Source organism: Leucopleurus acutus (assembly GCF_964270905.1).
Source record: "Leucopleurus acutus genome assembly, chromosome: 2".
In the NCBI taxonomy this organism is placed as follows: domain Eukaryota; kingdom Metazoa; phylum Chordata; class Mammalia; order Artiodactyla; family Delphinidae; genus Leucopleurus; species Leucopleurus acutus.
The window spans coordinates 141,279,707-141,300,780 of NC_139143.1; the positions used below are offsets into that span (position 1 = coordinate 141,279,707).

Below are 21,074 nucleotides of genomic sequence, written 5' to 3' on the forward strand. Positions count from 1 at the left end.
AATTATACTCCAATAAAGATGTTTAAAAAAAAAAAAAACACAAAGGTTAACGTTGGGGAATTGTCTCTTAAGATGTTATTCCTAAGTCATTCATCCTCCTCCCCCCACCCTTCTTTCCTGTCATGAGTAGAACCTAGTCTTTGTGTCATTTCTTAATAAACTGTTTGCTATTAAGGAATCATTATAGTAATGTGGGCTATTGGAAGAAAGGGGTTACTTTAGTAGCCAACCCTCTTAATGACCTGCTCTTCTGTACACATTAGTAGTTGGATAAGGTTGTGGTTATTGAACTTCTGCCATCCACCAGAGACAATCTGCTCAGGCTTGCATTGCTGGAAAGAGAAGATGATGGAGAAAAAAAAACAACTCTATCCAAAATTTCAAGCTACTCTGCCTGGGAGACGACAGTGCACTGAGTTCACAACTTGTTCAATGGGAATCAGCGGGGAGCATTAACTAAATGACTAGTGCGGCCAGCCTATGGCTAATGGCACATCTTCTCTGAGAGGCTGCATTCAGTTGAATTCACCAAATATTTATGGAGCACCTTTAATATGTCAGGCTCTGCTCCAGATGCTTGAGATCTATCAGTGGACAAGATACATAAAAACCCTTGCCCTCGTGGGGTTTACATTTTAAAGATTAACAGTCATCAAATTTGCATGGCAACTAAAGAAGATGGAATATTGGCTAATAGGTATCCCCCCAAAAAGACTATCAGGATTTAGTACTGGATTTCCAACTTGTAAAATAACTATTGAAAAAAAAAAAAAAAAGAGAGAGGTTTATTTCTCTCTGGATTACATACTCTAATGTACTGACTGAGACTTTGGGAACTTGGACTTTAAGACTAGGGGGGAAAACGTCCAACAACAGCACACAGTTCTACGGGCCCAGCACAATTTAGTGTTGTTTTGCATTCTAGCGGCACAGATCTTGTTAAGAAAGTCCATGTCACTGGCACAAAAGGAGTGAACATGGGAAAATACTTGTTCTTCTTTCTATCAAAGGCACAGTTGTAAACGCACAATGCTATGAAAACTCAAGCAAATCTGGAATCATCGTTAAAGGGAATTAACTTGGAAAGTAATTTGTGGCAAGAAAATTCAACTCCTTTGTTATCTTCCTTTTACCGTAATATGCTTCCTGAACACTGCTTATGAGAGAGGGCTCTTAGAAAGAAAAAAGTAAGTATAGTAAAATTAACTCATTTTATCAATTTGTGCTCTCGGCCAGAGTTTCCTGACTGTGGCTTCGAAGGGCTGTAAAACTGATGAATTTGCATGGAAAAAGAAACCAGTGTAAGTAATTTGTATAAGAGGGAACACGGACATAGACTGCTATAATTCAGACACCCTGCAGATAGCAGACTGCTGCAGTGTGAGCAGTTATGGGTTAGAAAAATGACCACACGGCAGTCAGTCTGACTTGAATGCAAATCAATCATAAAGGTACTTTCTCTGCCGCTTCTACGCCACGGTCTTCAGCAACTCCTCTGCCAAGCAGATTTCTAGTCTGTAAACCGTGTGCTGATCTCCTTTCCCCACTCTTCCATTCTGAAAGCTCTGACCCAATGCAGGCTTGGAGTATGTTTTTCCAGAATGGAACATAAAAGAAAGGCACTGAACCAAAGCAAGGGTTTCCCTCTAGGTGAAAATGAACTTCCCTGCTATTATAAGATTGAAGCAATGTTTCATTATGAAATGTGGCATTAGGTGCCAAAAGCAGCTAACACAGAGCACTGTTTCCACACATTCACGTTTTGAGGACACAGGGTAAGGATTATGTAAATTTGTGGTGGCAAAGAAGGTAAATAGAGGAATTTTTATTTCTGAAACAATAATTTCCTTTTACGAAAATGGGAACCATTCACTGATACCCTCTTCCTCCCCACTATGAGCCATGAAGATGGTTTATCTTTGATAGATAATTACTGTGAGTTCAATTTGTAAATAAAGCGTATTCAGGCACTTTATCGCCATAAAGTCCAGTCCTGGATCTCAGTAAACGTACATATCTACTCTATAAAGGAAAGAACTGTCTCCTACTTATTTCGGTATTCTCAGCACACAGTGAAGGATGCTTCATATACTCACATGCAACAAATGTTTACTGAGTTGAACTAAAATTATATGAGCTTGTTAATGAAAGATGGTGAAGAACTAGTACTTACCGAGTATTTATTAAGAGGCAGGCAATGGGATAGGTGTTTTACCTGAATTATCTCATTTCATCCTTGCATGGGGACATGGAATATGCACTTGTATTCTTCTCATTTAGAAGTGAAAAGGGAGCTATGAGGTTAAGTAACGTGAGAAAGATCACACAGCTAACCATGTGACAGAGCAGGGATTTGAACCCAGATATCTCTAGATACCTGCCCAAAGAAACAGAGGGGAAACCCACATTTCTCGTCTCCTTGTCCTTCCTTCACCATTGGTTACTGGGGAGATGAATTCAGTAAGATTTAAATAGAGAAATATTTATCACCTACCACTTAACTGGCAAAACAAATATCTCCTCTTCCTCCTCCTTCCTTCTTTGTTTTTACAGGTCTTTAGAGTGGCAGGCAGTGCTTCACTGGGTGAAGGGCCTGACACCTGGTCCTGCAGAGCAACCCACAGCGGGGTGAGCAATGCTGACAGATCTCTTGCATTAGTGGCTTCTGCCTTTGGGACTGAAATTGATTTTCTGCATTTTAGAGTATCACCTCTTCTTAGCTTTTTGGTTGAGGTCAAATGTGGTACCCGCTTAGTATATGATACAGCTTCAGCCATGGGATTAAGTCTTCTCTGACAGGGAATAGATATGATAGCCTAAGAGGTCTTTTCACCACAATGATCTATAAACCAAGGATGGGCTTCTAAACATAAGCCCCTTAACCAAGAGTGCACTGGGACTATATGACCATTAGCAATTAGGAAACCAAACTATGTCAACAGAGTCCCACCTCAACAACCTACAAATCCAGCTGTCTGCAATACTTCTCAATATTTTCACCAAGAATTGTTTAATTTTTTCTGTCCTCCATCTCTTGAAAAATTCTGGGTGCTAATATGTCCTCACACCAATCACATACAGGATTAACTCAGTTTCCAGTATTTGACCTAATATGTGGCTTTTCTGAGTGTGAACCCCCTCAATCTCATCCTAGACATGCCTATAGGGTCATCAGCAACAGTCTTTGTAATCATTAAGAGTTACAGTGAGGGGCTTCCCTGGTGGCGCAGTGGTTGAGAGTCTGCCTGCCGATGCAGGGGACACGGGTTCGTGCCCTGGTCCGGGAAGATCCCACATGCCGCGGACCAGCTGGGCCCGTGAGCCATGGCCGCTGAGCCTGCGCGTCCGGAGCCTGTGCTCCGCAACGGGAGAGGTCGCAGCAGTGAGAGGCCCGCGTACCGCAAAACAAAAAACAACAACAACAAAAAAAAAGAGTTATAGTGAGGACAATATATTCTAGCCAAAATCTCAATAATATTTGCAGTCTTCTTGTGTCAGGCTTTTGGAAAGCCCCCAAATGCCTTTTAGTTCCCCAATGTTACCTACTGGATATGAATATCTGCTCTTTAACAACTGAGGCTTATGAGTGCATAAATGAAGATTTACTAAAAACCAACTGGCAGTAATGACCTCCAGCATACTGGAATTTTTACATCCATAATGTAAGAGAAAGCAAAATTTTCAAATACTATAGAACCAAATACTTCGAAAAACTCTGATAAAAATAACCATGGTGTGGCTGGCCACTTAAAAAGTTGTCAACGTGTCAATGTTAGACCGAGAATTTTTAAACATCTTGTTATCCATTCTATACCCTGGAAGAGAAATTCCAAGAATAATGCAGAAACATAGGCTTTGGCTGAAAACGTGTGGAATAAGAAGTTTCTGGCTTCCTAAAGCAGATGAATTAGATCTAGTATTGGCATGCACTTTTTCTATCGGAATTACTAACTCTGAAAGGGTCACTAGAATGGTCCTTGCAATAAATTGATTTTTAGAACATGAATTCTAAAATCAGTCCTTCTTACTTTATACACACACACACACACACACACTCAGCACATATAGACACACACACACACACATTTTTATTTTATTTTTTGCGGTACGCGGGCCTCTCACTGTTGTGGCCTCTTCCGTTGCAGAGCACAGGCTCCGGATGCGCACGCTCAGCGGCCATGGCTCACGGGCCCAGCCGCTCTGCGGCACGTGGGATCCTCCCAGACCGGGGCAGGAATCCGTGTCCCCTGCATCGGCAGGCGGACTCCCAACCACTGCGCCACCAGGGAAGCCCCACACACACATTTTTAATAAATTTGCTGACAGTGTGGTCAACTCAAGGATCTGCTGAGTGGAAGATCGAGGACAGAGGCTTTGTGCAATAATAATCATAGTAGTTACCATTGTTGAGCATCTACCATGTGCTAGACTCTTGACATTTTCTCACTTCATCCTTGAAACACTCCTGAAAGGTGTTTTTTTTTTCTTTTTTTTAACATCTTTATTGGAGTATAGTTGCTCTACAATGGTGTGTTAGTTTCTGCTTTATAACAGAGTGAATCAGCCATACATATACACATTATCTCCGTATCTCCTCCCTCTTGCGTCTCCCTCCCGCCCTCCCTATCCCATCCCTCTAAGTGGTCACAAAGCACCGAACTGATCTTCCTGTGCTATGGGGCTGCTTCCCACTAGCTATCGATCCTGAAATCGATATTTCCAGCACTCAGACTTAGATCCAGCACACAACTGGTACTTAATAAATCTTTGCTGATTGAATAAATGATGGTTACCTATCAGGAGAACACATCTGAGAGGGGTTAAATGTTGCCCAAAGTCACTTGGTAAGGCCACATCCCCAAATCTGTTATCCTGGACTATTTTATGATACCATTACGCCATCTTGCATATAGATTTTATAAATTATCCAAAGAAAAAATTACCTAGAAAAGATGAGAAATAGACAAATATATGAAAAGAGATCGTGATAACAAAATAGTATGTACATCAAGGTGTTATGTGTTTTGCTTCTCCCTGAGTCAAACCTTTACAATAAAAATGTTCATAGTCTGGTAAATTTAGTAGGAGCTTCAGCTAAGAAAAGAAAACAAGAGGCCCTCTAAATCTTGCTATGAGAACTCACTGCCAGCTCTAACCAGGAAGCCTGTAGGGGTATGAGTGTAACAGAAAGGACAAGACCTTCATGCACAGCATTGGCTGATGGGTCTGCTGATGTCATAAGCTTGTTCTTATCATAGCTCTAATTTCAGCCGACATGGTGGTCAAACACGGCTGACAGAGCCCACACCAAACACAAGGTATATGCACATTTCAATTTGTAGGTAAGGGTGGGAACACCTTTTACTTTACGTGGCTCTTTCTCTAGTGGGTGAGGAGAGCGGGACAGAAAAAAATATCATGTTTGGCCACACATACTGTGAGCCGGGATTCAGAAGAAAGAGTAGTTGACGAAAATTTCTGCTACTGCCAGTTCATTCCATTTGTTGCCAGCTTTACTGTCCAAATATTCACCCCAAATGTGTCAAGGAAATTAAAAGAAAAAAAAAATGATACAACAAAACATCCTTTTGAAGTAATTCAATTTCAGTATTTATTTTGAAAATTTATTGAATTATAGTAGAGGAAACCCACTAAATTAAGCCAGCCAGACTGGTATTTTTCTTCCTAAGAGTATGGCAATATTTATTATTTTACCTCTCCATGAGGGGTTGATTACAACTAGAAAATAAAACATTTGCAATGTCATAATATATTCAGAGTAAGGTGGCTTAGACAGGCAAATGAAAAAATATATAGGGCCAATCAGTATTTTCTATTCCACAATGTAACAGATTTTCTTGAAAAACTGCATTCTGGAGATAGGCATTATGATTTTTTTAAAGGGACTCCTACTCTTTTGTCTGCTGCACACGATACCCTTACTCTGGAAGAGGTGCCATTGACTTCTACAGATAGAAAATGTGTGATGTTCATTTTAAAATTACTAGTAGAGCCTGCTATTGACCATCTAATTATGCCGAGTTCCATTTATAAACATAGCTAACCACTAAGTTTATGGAGACGTTTTGTGCTGCTTTAATAGGATATTGATCGAGAGCATAGTTTGAGTGGACTGCCATTGAATTGTATAATGGCAAACAAGAGGCAAGGTCACAGCCACTGTTCATGCTAGGGCTGCAGTATATTTTTTATTATAATCTTTTTGTTTCTTCCTTTAATGCTCAAGCCCAAATGGTTTCTTTCGAAAGGAGAGCTTGCGTAAGAATATAACCTTATTTTTAAAAATAATTTCCAGTGCCGTGATCAAAGGTGAACCAACAGGCCACCTATTCAGAAAAGAAAGTTTCAAATCTATTCCACAACAGAGACCTAAAATCTGGCAAATAAATGGCATCCCAAAGGACTGGGACATCCGGAATCCCTTATCCTACACCAATTTCCTCATGAGTCCTTCTCTGCAGGAACATTTCGTAATTTTCAAGTTTGGGCTTGTCCCTACCAAAGATCTTCGTTTCCTTATTGCACCGTGGAGCCGAGTTAATTCTGTTGTAGTAGCGCCATCGCGGCAGGTTAGACTATTGACAATAGTTCCTACTAAATTGCTGGTCAGAAAATCCAAGGGTGTGGGTATGGGCCCCCAGAGGCACACAAAGGACCTAGAGACTTAAGAGAGAATTTTACAAATGAACTGCAATCCGGATCTTCATGACAATTCTCGTGTGAGAATCCAGAAAGAGTGCACATTTCTAAGGCAGAAAACAGCCACTAGGGTGCCACCTCATGCCAGGCTGAGGCATATGCCTTGCTCCATTCACTCCCACTCTCCATTGACAAACAACTCGGGAATCCTGTAGCCACCCAGCAGCCTAGCTTTGTGGCAGAGCCAGGACGATTCAGCTGCTGGATTTTAATAGATTCTGCAGCAATGCAACAGGAACCCAAAATCAGTCTGGGTAACTGAGAGTGGTTTTCACACCCAAAGACTCTAAGGCTGGCCACAGTGTGCTGAGAACCCTGGCTTTTCAAAATTCCAGGGCCATGAAATCATACCCAGCCACGAAGTTTACTTAACCCTTGCAGCCAGCTCGGGTGTACAAACCACTGCTAGAAAATTAGAACCCGTCAGGCCAGAGTCACAATGGCCTGTGTGTATTTGCGGTTTTCCTCTTTCCCAGTGAAGTATTTAAGGTTTCAGAGTCACTCCACCAACTTCAAATAAAAGAGTCAGCACTTTAGAAGGATATGGGCAGAAGTAGTGGATTTTTTCGGGAGGATTTTCTGGGTGCATACCAGGAAGGATATTTGACAGCCTCAAAAGCACACACTTTGAGGAAAACACTGGTGCAAAATAAACAAGAGAGGGTGCTGACAGAGAGCTATCTAAGCAGCATCAATTTAGCCACCAGTAGAGTGGGCTCTCTTTGTAGCAACTTCATGGGAAAGAGACCCATCTGAAAACGCTTCTAGAAGGCTTTGTTTTAAAATGCAGCATCATGTAAGAGCCATTTCAACAGATGGTTCCTGTCTCTTTCCTCACAGTCTTAAGCTAAAACAACTTTAATGATTCTGAACCTCATCGTTAGCACTTATAAACCCCCTCCCCCAGAGCAGAGAAGACTTCTCTCTCTCTCTGGCAACGTGTCTAGTGGTCTGTATGTCGCCCTCCCTCCCCCGGAACAAAGTAATAAATAACTAGAACTACTTTCAGATGGTCCTAGCACATGGGGGAAAAGGTAGGAGGAGAATGAATATACATTTACTTTTATGCTACAGTACTCTCTTTGCTGCTAAGAGAAACAGAACTCTCCTTTCTTGCCTTTCACAGAGTCTGAATGATGCAAAAAATTAAAAGGTAGGCAGGCAGAAGGTAAGGGTAAGAGGGGAATTGGTGGGAGACTGCAGCAGGAGGCCCCGATTCCAACAGCCCCGGGCATCTGAGGAGGATGATTTCATGTCAAGCCACCTTGTCGCCTGACCCTTCACCTCTGAATGTGCAAGGCTAAGCCAGCAGCTTTCTCTTGAGTTTCTCGGCCATGGCCACCCTGTAGTAACACGATTATAATCAACAAACTTAGCACAGTTATTTCAGTGAATCCTCATGAGGAAATACTGAAATAGCATCTCCCTCCTCTATTAAATTTGAAAGGAGGAAAACTAAAAACAGAAACGAACAGGAAACCTCGGAAATGTCAATATTTGTATTAGCAAATTTAAAAACTGAATTCGAAAGATCCAGAAAGAGGGAAAATTTTCAAGCTGAGGCCACCATTAGTGTGAAATTTCTGGGCCACGTATGTGGTCCCAGGTGTGACTGGGGGGACTGGGTGGGGCTGGGATAGACAGGAGGAAGTTAAGAAGAAATGTGCAGCACAGTGGAAGAAATTCTAAGACACTGAGGCCGTTAGAAACATCCAGGTGAAAGGCTAAACTATGAGAAAGAGTAAAAAGATCACTTGTTGGGGGAGTGGGGAAATGAGTAGTAGGAGCACACGTGATTTGTAAGGAAGTGAGACTATTCTGTATGGTACTGTAATAGTGTAATAATATGATACTGTAATAGCCTATTCTGTATGATACTGTAAAACATTTGTCAAAACACATAGAATGTACAACACAAAGGATGAACCCTAATGTAAACTACAGACTTGAGTTAATAATAATGTATCAATATCAGCTCACCAATTATAATAAAGGTACCACACTGACAAAAGATGTTAATCATAGAGGAAACTGGGGAGGAAGCGATATCGAAAGTCTATTCATTAAAAAAAATCAAACCTGAAAACAAATCCAGGAAAAAAATTGTAATTAAGTATTTTACTTGTTTTGGTTTACCTGAAAATCATGTAAACTTTTTTTTTGATGCACATATTAACAATTGAAAAGTTTATCAACTCTCATAAGAAATGATTATTTAATAAAAGCACAGAATCTTTGGATTGTTTAGTTCTATAATGCAGTTATAGGAGAGGTCATGACAAAAATGTCTACAGGCAGCTAGCTGAGTACAGTAGAGTGAAAAGAGCAAGTTTCGTAACTCTGAGCATCACCGACTCCTTCATCTATAAAAAGGCACAATAACAGCAACCATGGGAGGACTGAATGGTGCCTAGCACAGTGCCTGGTACTTGGTGTCTGCTTGATAAATGCTGGCTACTGTAATTTTTCATATGTTACATTATGCTCCTACCAGGGCTAACATCATGCATTTAATCAACTTACATGCCAGTTAGCTTATTTCTATCTCAAGGTTACAGAACATACCTCAGCCCCACCTATCTGGAAAAATTGTCCACTGCACCTCTAGAATGGATGCTTAGCTCTTCTAATGTGGGGAGGTGGGCAGCGCCGTAAGGAATGGTTAAGGATTTTGACTCCATCGTACGGTCTGAGTGTTACGTCTTTCAGAAAGGTGTGTGGGTGAGGAAACACGAGCTGGGGGACCCTTCCCTCACCAGCCAAGGCAATCTCGAGACACAGACCCTGAACAAACCTGGATTAAAGATCTGTAGGAGGGAGGGGGCTCTGGATGGCAGTTTGGCCAGAAGCCATGGTTGAGCTGACGCAGCCCAGTCCCACTCTTGCCAAACAGTTGCAGTCAGCATGAGGGCATGTGTGAGTGAGTCCTAGAGCAATTACACAGCAGTGTACAGAATCGAAAAGCATTCAAGGGCCGAAGGATGCTCGCCATGCCAGGCATCAGCAACACAGCCCTCTAAACAGGGACAGGAAACAAACCAGGTCCCTCTGTAGATTCAGTGTGTGGTCCGGCCATACCCCCTGGCAATCTCGAAGGCAGGTTGAGAATTCCCTTGGCAACCACGTGTGATAGACTGAATGGAAATCTAGTCAAGTTTGGAACTGATAAGGCTTGGGATATAAGACCTTAAAGGGACACAGAGACAGTGGAAGAAGGATGAGATTCTGGGGATGGTTCTGAGCAGTGAAGGCCTTCACATGCAAACCCCCAGGCCTCAGGACACTGACGGTAATGAAGACTAAATGTACGTATTACAGCAGCAAGGGTAGAATTAAAAAGGTCTTGTGCACCAATCTTAAAAGGGTTTTCTTTTCACTCATTAAGACTATGATTAGATCCCAGTAAGGGCTCTATGAATGAATGTATGCCCCAGTAATGCCATGAGGACAGTTATACTCTAATACATATACTCTATATTACTCTTATTATTAAAATTGCAAGAAAAATGTATGATGATGATCACCTTTTAAAGATCTTAAAAAAGTAAAAATATATACATACAAATGCATTTTTATTTGTCTACGGCAAATAACTGGGTCATCGGCTGTGCTAGGGCAGTACGTATCCTCCAAGTTAACAAGGCAATCTTCTCTCCAGCTCGCTGGTTGGTACTCTAAGCACACTTCATCATATGGCAACAACTTCGCCACTCCAAGTCATACCTCGCTGCTCATAATGCTTCGTTCTTTAGGGTTCTGACCCCCTACACCAGCACATCCCAGCATTAACCAAGGGTTCCCGACTGTAGAATTCTAACACCCATGGTTACCTTCCTGCTGTTTTCCCTGTCTAGTCTCAGGTTGTAGATTTCTTCAAGTTCCTTTGGGCTAGTCTAAGAGTACAGATTGCAGTGCTATACAGACTTAGCTTAACTTTTTACCCACTTGTTTGACTTTGGAAAAATGACTTAACTAGACCCTCGATTTAACTCATTTGTAAAAATGAGAGTAATTTCTTAATCTCACATGTTTATTGCAAGGATTAATTTTATGTAACATACATGAAAACCTAGCACAGTGCTTGGCGGATAGACTCTCCCTCCACCCTCAGATCCCCTGCCCACACCTTGTATCCCACTTTCTGGATTTTTAAGAAATAAGAACAGACAAGAACCTGAGCCTGTGAGATCAGGATGGCTGGGCTTGCTTGACCTGACATCTTGTCATGAGATTGACTTGCTTACTCGGTCAAGCTTGCAAGACTGTAATACAGTGAATGGAGGGTATGAACTTGAAATAAAAATATTTATTTTTACTCCACCTCATTCCACAAAGAATTTGATGCAGCTTGAAACCAATTTCAACAATGTAAATTTTATCCACCAGTGGTATTTTGAAGTTGAAGGGGGATAAAAAATAAAATTTTAGGGCTTCCCTGGTGGCGCAGTGGTTGGGAGTCCGCCTGCCGATGCAGGGGACACGGGTTCGTGCCCCGGTCCGGGAAGATCCCACATGCCGTGGAGTGCCTGGGACTGTGAGCCATGGCCACTGAGCCTGCGTGTCTGGAGCCTGTGCTCCGCAACGGGAGAGGCCACAACAGTGAGAGGCCCACATACCGCAAAAAAAAAAATAATAATAAATAAAAAATAAAATTTTAATATTTAGTATAATTTTCCTTGGTATTGGGACCTAGAACACCATAGTCATTGTAGATACACTTTTTTAATGTTAGCCAGAAACTTTTATTTTAATCCATTAAGCACAATAGGCACAATGCCTAAGGCCTATGATCTTTTCAAGGCCTGCAAAGTTGTCTGAAGTGTGATGAAAATTATTATTATTAGTTTTTTGAAGTATAATTGATGTATGACATTATGTTAGTTTCAGGGGTAATATAGGTAGGGTTTTAAATAAAAACAAAGATGTTTTTGTGGGTAATATAGGTATGGTTTTAAATAAAAACAAAGAGTGTGTGTGGGGGGGGGTGTGTTTACATGGGGTGGAGGGAGGGAGAGGGAGAATCCTATACTTTCTCCTTGGACTGTCTGGATTATGTCATAGCAAAAATACAGTCAATGACCCTTTGATCAATGGAACAGGGTGGTGACAGGTACTCTTAATTCACTGTTGTTGGTGATTATTGACAAGCTGGTAATGATCATGCTGCACGGTGTCACTCATGCTAAGGGCATTAGCATTCTTTAAAGGTCAAAAACAAATTCTTTTAAAACTCAGAATTTCTTAGAAATCCAGGAAGCCTCAATTTTTTTAAAACAGGTTCACACTATAGACTAGGGACTATGTGAGACACTCAGGATTTCAGTTCTTTCCCTGTGTCTCACATTAAAATGATATTAATTTTTCCTGACTTAAATTCTTGGCTGTCAAACAAACTACGTGGCAAAATTCTTCCAGTGGGAGTATGAAAAGGAGATTCTGAAAGGTATTTATGTCTTTAGGAGGCCTAGGCAAAAGGTAAGCACAAACCCAAGGCAAATCTGTACCAAATCAAAGCAAAATTATACTTACTCTGTGACACTCTTACTAGCTCAGTCACACTAAAAACCCCTGATGTGACAAAACTGTCCTGGAAGCCCAAATGTCCTGGGGAAACAAAAACAAAAGAAGCGAAGTGTCATAAATAGAAGACATCTGACAAGAGAATTTCAAATATTAGTTTCATTGTGATCAAAAAATGTGAAGTCTAATTTCATATTCTGCTCTAGTTAGAGTCACGTAGGAGGGTAGAGTCATTTAGTTACGTAGATGGTTTTTTGGTTTGAATCTTTGAATCTGGAGCTTATGGAAAGCTACGACACAACAACTGGGTGATTTTTGAAATGGTTAAAAAAAAAAGTTCAACAGGAAATCTGAAACAAAAGACGATTTAAAATAAACGGTTACCTTGGCTGACCTCTGAGACCTTCACAACCGGGATGAAAACAGCCTACCTAAGAATCAGCTAGGATAGCTAAATTCCCTAACAGTTTTTAAACATTGTTCTCTAAAGAAACATCTGATCGGGATTAGCTATCCATTCCTTCAAACCAAACAAGATTTAAAGATGTTCCCCCTTCATTTCTACAGGCACCATAGCGTGAATCCTTAAGAAGTCAGACTGCAAAAGACAAGCCCCAACCCTTGAAACATAAACACAAATTCTTTTGAGCACAAATAAAACTTTATATTTGTTTTGAGACAAGAGTTTTTTGTGGAGGGGGGGGTTGAACCTTATTTTTTGAGAAAAGATAATAAATTAATTGTTCAAAATGACTTACTCTTTGATTTCTGTATCTGCTTTATTTTTGCTGGATATAATTTCCTTTAAGATATCTGATATTACATCTAATTGTCAACTGCTTATTTATTTTTATGGTATATACAGGAACATAGTTATAAATGGCAAGGAATACATAATTTATGAACGTCATTTCCCTCTCTGCCTCTAAAGTCTTCTGATTCTGAGTCTCACAGGTAGCATCTAGTTGAGGGATCTGTTTATAGGGCTAGTGTAATCTGCTTTAAAATTAGGGTCAAGGAAAAGTAGTTGGCTGAAGGGATTTTTTTTAAATAAGTGTTCTTTGAAATAAGAAACATACTTTTAAGAAACGCAATGTAAGAAATAGGACTAGTCTGAACGTACAACAAACAATCAATAAATAAGATTTATGTTATTGATAAAAGCGAGATTTTGCCCACTACTAAAAGGAAGCAAGTTTACCTGTGGCATAGTTTATGCACCAATAAATTTGTTAAATATCATGCACATAAACACATGCAACAAAAATCACCATGCTTTGTAGAATTATAAAGGGACCTACAAATTATTCTTTTTCTTTTGGTTACATTGGACTTTTGCATAAGAAACATGTTTTGGCTGAGAATTAAAAGACAATTTTCAGTCAGTTTTGATATCAAACATACAATCTATGATATTTTAGATGAAGCGGCTCTAATTTTTAGAATATACAATAATCATAACTTGCTTTTTTAAACTAAAATGGCACGATGTGTGGTGATGGATGTTAACTGGACTTTATTGGGCTGATCATTTCGCAGTACATACAAATTGAATCACTGTGTTGTACACTTGAAGCTCATAGAATGTTTATGCCAATTATATCTTAATAAAAAAAAGAATCATGTATATACACCACAATTGTTTAAAAAGGCAAAATTCATTTGAAGAAGGGCCTAAGAAATTTCACCTCTTAAAACAACCCACACCCAGGTATTTAGTTGACTTCTACTTGGTAAGTGCCTGAGGTGTTATCTCTTGGGTTAAAAGAACTGAGAAGTAAAAATAAATAAACAAGCAAATAAATAAATATTTCTAACAAAGTCTTGTCAAAACAGCATAATATCTCTTTCTACTGTGACAACGTTAACATCACATTTATCCCACAGACCATAACAAAGGAAATCCAACCACAACGTACATTAAGTTTGACTTAAGACCCATATAACAATAGCAAGGAAATTCAGAGCTGAGTGGGAAAATCTGGGTTGATCTCCAGCTCTTGCTCATCTCTGTCTGCGTCACTTGCTTGCGGGCTGATACTTGTTTCAGTTCCAACCTGTGAAATTCCTTATTTTAAGGATGACTTAAAATGAATTTCTGAACAGAGTGAATGTGAACGTACTTTAATCCTGCCACCGGAAAAAGCAACCCATCTATTTTGAAAACTTAGTTTCGTTTAGCATAAGGACTTGGGAGGGGGAAACCTGAGTGTTCATCCATTCAAACCATCATCCTCTCCGGATTGTTCCTTTTCTTTTGTCCACCTCTTAAATACCGGTGTTCTCCAGCATCTGTACTCATCTCTCCTTATATATATATTCCCTATGTTATTTTCTTTATTTCCATGATATCAGCTACCAAGCTTGACTGTGATATTTGTGAAACTAGAAAAATGTTTGCTTGCTTCACCACTGTATTTAATACTTGGGACACAGCAGTTAGTAAGTACATATTTGTTGAATCAGTGCATGAATGAATCTATAGGCCAATGACTCTCAAATCTTTATCTTTTGCCAAGATCTCTCTCCTGGGCTCCAAACCCATAAATCAAAATGTTTATTAGATATTTCTATCCAGATAGCCCACAGGTATCCTCAGACCAAACATGTCCAAAGCCGAGTTCCTTTTCTTCTCTCCAAAAACCTGTTCTTACTCTTTTGAATTCCCTACTTCAATGAACCATCCACTGTCCATCTCATTTTCTGTTTGGTGTCATCCCTGAATCTTGCCTCTTACAAACACTCACGTCCAATGAATCTCCACTGATTCCATTTCATACTGTTTCTTCACTCCATGTATATCTCCATCTCTCCCTTCCAACTGTGGCCCTGGCTCTTCCTACTTCTCACCAGCATGATAGGACAATCTCCTACATTCTCTGTCATCAGCCTTGGCTTCTCCTCTCATCTGCTCCCCACTCTGCAGCCAGAGCTGTCTCCCTGATGGGCAAATCTGATGATTTATTCAGCAAATACTTCTTGAGCACCTCCCGTGTGCCAGGCATTGGGCCAAGGGCTTGAGACACAGTCCCTACCTTCAGGAAATTTACAGTCTAGGATTAGACACAGCTGAAAATCTAAAGCAAATGAATTATTTTAAAAATTATAAAGGGAATAAATAATATGAAGGAAACAAATAAGAAAAACTTTAGAAACAGTGGCCAGGGAAGGTCTCTCTTAAGAGCTGACATCTGAAAGATACTAAGGAGACAGCCCGGAAAAGAAGGAGGAAGAGCTCTTAAGGCAGAGGGACTGGCATGTTCAAAGGCCCTGAGGTAGAAAAGAACAAGGTGTTGAGGAATCTGAGATAAACGCAATGTGTTCAGAGCTCACTGTCCTGTCAGAAATCTTGCAAGAGCCCCACAGAGCGTTCAGGGTTTAGTACAAACTCCTTCACGTGGCATACGACCTCCACACCCCCTCCGTTTTCCTCTTCAGGCTCATTTTCTATCTCTTGTCTTTCTCTTCCAGCCCTACCTCTTGGCCGAAAGGAATACATGCTCCTCCCTGAAATGCCTTGTCCTTCATACCCTTTGTCCACCTCCTACTTGTTCCTTAAATCTCAGCTTTGTTGTCATCTCTATCAAAAACCTTCCCTGGTTACCCCCACTGCTGGCGAAGACTTCTTTTCTCTTTTCTCAATATTCTCCTGGTGTACTAAGCTCTAACCTAGGACTTAGCACACTGAATTGTAATTTTGTCTTTTTCTCACATTAGACTGTGAGCCCTCTGCGGGGAGAGAGAGCATCTTCTGTGTCTCCAGCCCTTCAGGTCCTAACTCAGTGTCTGGTATGCAGTACGCACTCCAGACATGCCTCTGAATGAATACAACTCAAATTGGGTTCAATATGCTTTCTTTCCTTTTTTATAAAAACGTTAACAGAACTTCTTATTTCTGTCTCTTTTTCTCTCTCACCTCTAGCAATGAAATCAAGCCAACGTGCACCTAAAAACTATTAAAATAAACTATCAAAATAGTTCCTCCCAACTAAACAGGACAAGGACAGGATGGGCAAACCACTTAGACAAAGCTTCCAATCGAGATGGTGCTATCAGTTTCCCTGATGAGAAATGTCTGGGGTTGTCCTATTGTTGTGATTATGGTTAATATTTTTGGGAGACCAAATAAAAACACAGATAAAGGGCAGCGTTATATAATGGACATAAGGGGCGGATCTAGTCCCACACTAAAGCTAGGATTTTGTGTCACCCTGAAAGTCACTGCAAAAATAACAATTGGATCCTCCTTTCCCTTCCAGCAACCTGCCTCCTAAAGCCATTTTAATAGAATATGTGTAATTTAGAAGATGAAATATATGTCAAGGTAAAATAACCAGAAAAATAACAATAAAGAGTAGAATTACTTCACAAACTCTGAAGCCACCATCCCTTTACAGTATCATGAGATTATCAGATTGCCTTGACTATTTCATGTTTATAATAAGTCCCCAAGGAAAGGCCAGTGTAAACACTCCATGTAACTTTAAATGACTATGAAACTGGTTTTGTTCCTTCACCAATTATTTTGAAACCCAGTGATGAACTCTAGAAGAAGATGGCAACGAGAAATGAAACCTGAGAAATGATGGAAAAAATGACACAGCTAGCGTAATTACTAAGCAAACCTGAGCAGATTAGTATTTCGTTCTTACTAACACAAACCAAATCACAAAAATGACTTTCAGGGAAATAACACCAATCCTGATGTTCTACTTTATTGCAAGATGAGAGAAAAACAGAAAAGACAATAAAAAGGCAAATTCAAGTACGTAATTCAGAATTCACACGTTAGCATTAAAAGATCTTCAGATAGAAAGCTGATTAAACATTCCCAAAAGGTCCCAAGATTTATGTTTTGAATAGGGCCTCTCAGAAATGAATGCAAAACATATACTTTCGTTAAGTATGTCTTAGGTGAAAAGCCAGACTGCACACTGATCTGACTCTCTCCAATTCTGAACTACTGTTCAGGAGTAATTGTATAGGACATTGAAATAAGGAGCAGATTCTTTCTCATTTTAGATAAAATGGCTAAAATAGTTCCCTCACTGAAGTCTTATTCAATGAATTTCCAATTACAGTACAGGTTTCAATACCTGGAGTCAGTCATACTCACAGTGGGGAGAGATTAGGCTTTCCAGAGAGGCAGAAATATAAAAAGCTAAATTCTGTTATGGGTGGTTAGGAGAAGCATCTCTCTGTACCTTGATGATATCAGCAGTTATTATGGAAAATGCCAGTATATGGGAACCAAATCTTATCTCATGAAGGGACTGCACATCTATCTACCTCTTAAAGGAAAAAAAGTTCGATTTGCAGAGACACAGGTAACCTTGCAGAACCTTCACAGGTTGGGGAAGGAACAGACAAACCATCTGGAGGGCTGGTCTTTAAAGAAAGTTGAAATGCCCATGAAACAGAGTTAATGTATCTGAGGAGGAAAGTTTATACATGAGGTGGTATGTTTGTTTGTCCTGTTGGAAGAGCAAAAGCTCTCAGCTCTAAATTATCAAACCTCATCTGGCCAGTAGATGTAGGCCAACTGCAGTACACAGGTCATTTCACCACAAAGAATGTACAGCCCGCCTTCCGTATAGGGGGTTCAGAACCTGTGGATACTGAGGGCCAACTGTGCCATTTTACACAAGGAACTTGAGCATCTGAGCATTCTGGTATCCACGGCGGTCCTGGAACCAACATCCACGCATATGGAGGGAAGAGTGTATCTCTAGTCTGTTCTCCCACGGTAAACATGGTTCCGTCACTGGTAAGCCAGGCCAATGTCTGGGACTTTTCATGCTTGGGTCTGGGCTCCTCAAAGAGAAAAGAGCTCCCTCAATGTCAGGCCATCTACATTCCATAAGTACTTGGGACTGTCTGTGACATGAAGACCCTGAGCTAAATGCCAAAGACATTGCTCTCACAGAACTCACGTTCTCCTGCTCCTAAAGAAAAGTTGACCTCATCAACTGTTCCTCCCTGGAATTTTCATTCCTCCTTTGGTGAACTCCCCATTGGCTTATGAGCCGCGTGAAGGGAGGGAACGTGGCTCCTTCCTCTTCCCCGTCCCCCCAGTTCAGTCCATACTTAGCAGCTGTGCTCAATCAATACTGTTGAGTAGACCTTCAGCTTGATGTGCCTTCTGTCAGAGGCTCTTTCTCTTTGACAGTGATTTGTTTTCCTGTTGCCCTTCAGCACTCCTACAACAAACCAGGTAAGAGCAGGCTGTGTCTCCTGATCTGACAATGCCCACAGGGCCCAGCACAATCTCTGCTTCTAGGTGTGTAATGAATATTGATTCAGTGATTCAGATGAGCGCCTTGAGATACCCTCATTTAGTAGTCCTCTAAGGCACAATGTAAATTATTTTAGCTTACGTCCAGTCACATTTTCCTTCTATACTTGTATTTTGGAGTATCTTAGAAAACAGGTGGTTGTTTTTTTTTAAGGTGGGGTGGAGGTATATTTCTACTGATCCATTAAGCCCGAATTTTAATATTTTGGTCTGCAGACAAAGACAGAGCCCATGGGATGGGAAAGCAATAAGACAGAGGAAGCTGGGACCCTGAATGATGGTGTGAAGTGGAACCCCCCTGCCAACTTAGCCTGTCATCTGGAACAATTACAAAAAGAAAAATAGATTTTAATGTACTTTAACCACCTATTTTTTGGTCTCTGTTATAGCAGCCTAGTACTTAACCTAACCGACATAAGTGCCAGTCTTTCCCTTTTGAATTGAAAATGCTACAAATTAGCAGCCCAAGGGCCAACTTCAGTCTGCAAACACATTTTGCTTGGCTAGCAGAGTACTAATTTTTTTTTTTTTTTTTTTTGCATACGAAGGTTTTTAAACTGAAAGCGAGCTTACAAATATACCACACTCCCCAATACTCTTTATTGTATTTTATTTATTTAAGTGTTCTGTAAGGCCCTTCTAGGCAAAGAAATTTGTGACGCCAGCTAGGTATCTTTTCTCCACTTTAATCTACTAGCACAATAGGGAGAGAATGCATGGATGGTTGGTGTGTTTTGTCTGATAATAAAGCCATCAGTATTTCATGATTTCTTCGAGAGTTAAGTTTAGATTTCTTAGCTAGGTATTTAAAGCCCTTCAAAATCTGGCCTCTAATACACCTTCTCAGCATTTCAGGTAGTAGTTCCAATACCACCCAAATACATACTCTCTGTGTTGCAGCCAAGATGTCCCACCTGCTCTTCTCCAAATACTGATATGTTCCGTCCTCCATATCAGGGTTCATATCAGCACTTCCCAAACCGTGCTATGTAGAATAGTCCCCCAAAATGCTCTACCACAAACGAATTAAAAACAAAGACACAAACACATATTAAATAAAGATTTCCACAGTAAAATAAGTTCAGAAAACATTATCACACCCACCCTTGGAGAATGATGAGGAAAAATTACATATTAAAGCCTCTGAAAGTTCCTGCAATAAACAAACTTTCTTAATATCATTTAACTCACGATTTCCTAAATACTTTGACAAGGATACCATTTGTTTTTTGGCAAATGTTGTTCTGTTAATACACTATTCTGCTCCTTTTCCTATTTTCCCCATTTGGTTTATGTACCAATGTGCCAAGGGGAAAGCAGAATCTGAACTCTCTGAGCTTATTAATTAACACATTTAAGGCAAGGCTCAAGGATATTCCACGTCTTAACTTGCAATCACTTTAAAATATCTACATTAGGGAAATGGATCAAGCTGGTAACAGGTATTATAAAGTTAAGCTACCTAGCTGAAAAATTTTTCCATAGAACAACTCTAGGTAGCATTAATTTTCATCAAAACCATAGCTTTCATTTATTCAGTATTTACTACGTGTTTGGCACTCTGCTAAACACTTTAGTCATATTAGCTCTAATTCTTCCTGCAACTCTGTGTAGTTGGCAATATTCTGATTTTACAGAAAAGGAAGCTTAAGCTCAATGAGGTTGACTTGCCTAAGGTCACACAGCTAGTGGCAAAATTAGGATTAGAACACAGGTTTGTTTAGTTATCTTTATATAATGAATTTTATTGCATTTTAATCCAACAAATATAATGCTAGAGACTCGATTATCCAATCTAGCCCAGAGGCCTTATCACATCTTTTTACCAATTCCTGCAGTTAATAAGGGAAGAGGAGTATTTCATTAAATTAAATATCATGGTTCGACTTTACATAAAGAGGGTTTATGAATTTGAGTTACAAGTGATTAAGCATTTAATTAAAGGACTATGTCTAATAGATATCAAAACGCCTAAATAAAAAGTGAAAAAAGATTTTTACCTATTTGTATGTTTAGAAATACTGGATGCATGACATCACAGAATGAACTGGAAATGAAGGGATCTTAAAGATCATCTAGTAATGGAGTAATCATTGTGTCATAAAGAATTTTAGACTAATAAAATAATGAGGTTTGATTTTTAAAAAATAATTCATTAATATGTTTGCCTTCCTATAACTTCACCTCATTAGCCCCTGGAACAGGCAGAATAAATGTAATCTCCCTTCCATTTTGCTACCCTTCAAATATATGAAGACAGTCCCTGAGCCCCGCTCTCTCCCCCAGGCTAAACATTCTTCCTTTCATTCTTTTGTCATGTCAGCAAATTAATTTTCCCGTTGCCCCTAAACATTTAGAATTATACATATATTATACCTATAATAAGCAGAAATAGATATTTTGCAAGTGGACCCAGCTACAAATTAGCTTTGTACAAGAACAGAGAAACACTTGCTTTAGGGAATTTTTTTCAAAGCACCGTAAAAAAAAAAAATTTTTTTGCTTCATGTTAGAAAAAGTAAGTTCCAGTATATTAGCA

General features: G+C 39.9%; 1 protein-coding gene across 3 annotated transcripts in view; it reads right to left on the reverse strand.

Moving 5' to 3' along the window:
• NFIA (nuclear factor I A) overlaps positions 1 to 21,074 on the reverse strand; it is a 391,209-nt gene that overhangs the window by 142,303 nt on the left and 227,832 nt on the right. For all 3 annotated transcript variants that reach the window (XM_082834089.1, XM_082834088.1, XM_082834087.1), the window contains exon 4: positions 12,250 to 12,324. In XM_082834089.1, coding sequence (XP_082690215.1) covers positions 12,250 to 12,324 — 75 coding nt within the window. The remainder of the gene's footprint in view (positions 1 to 12,249; positions 12,325 to 21,074) is intronic.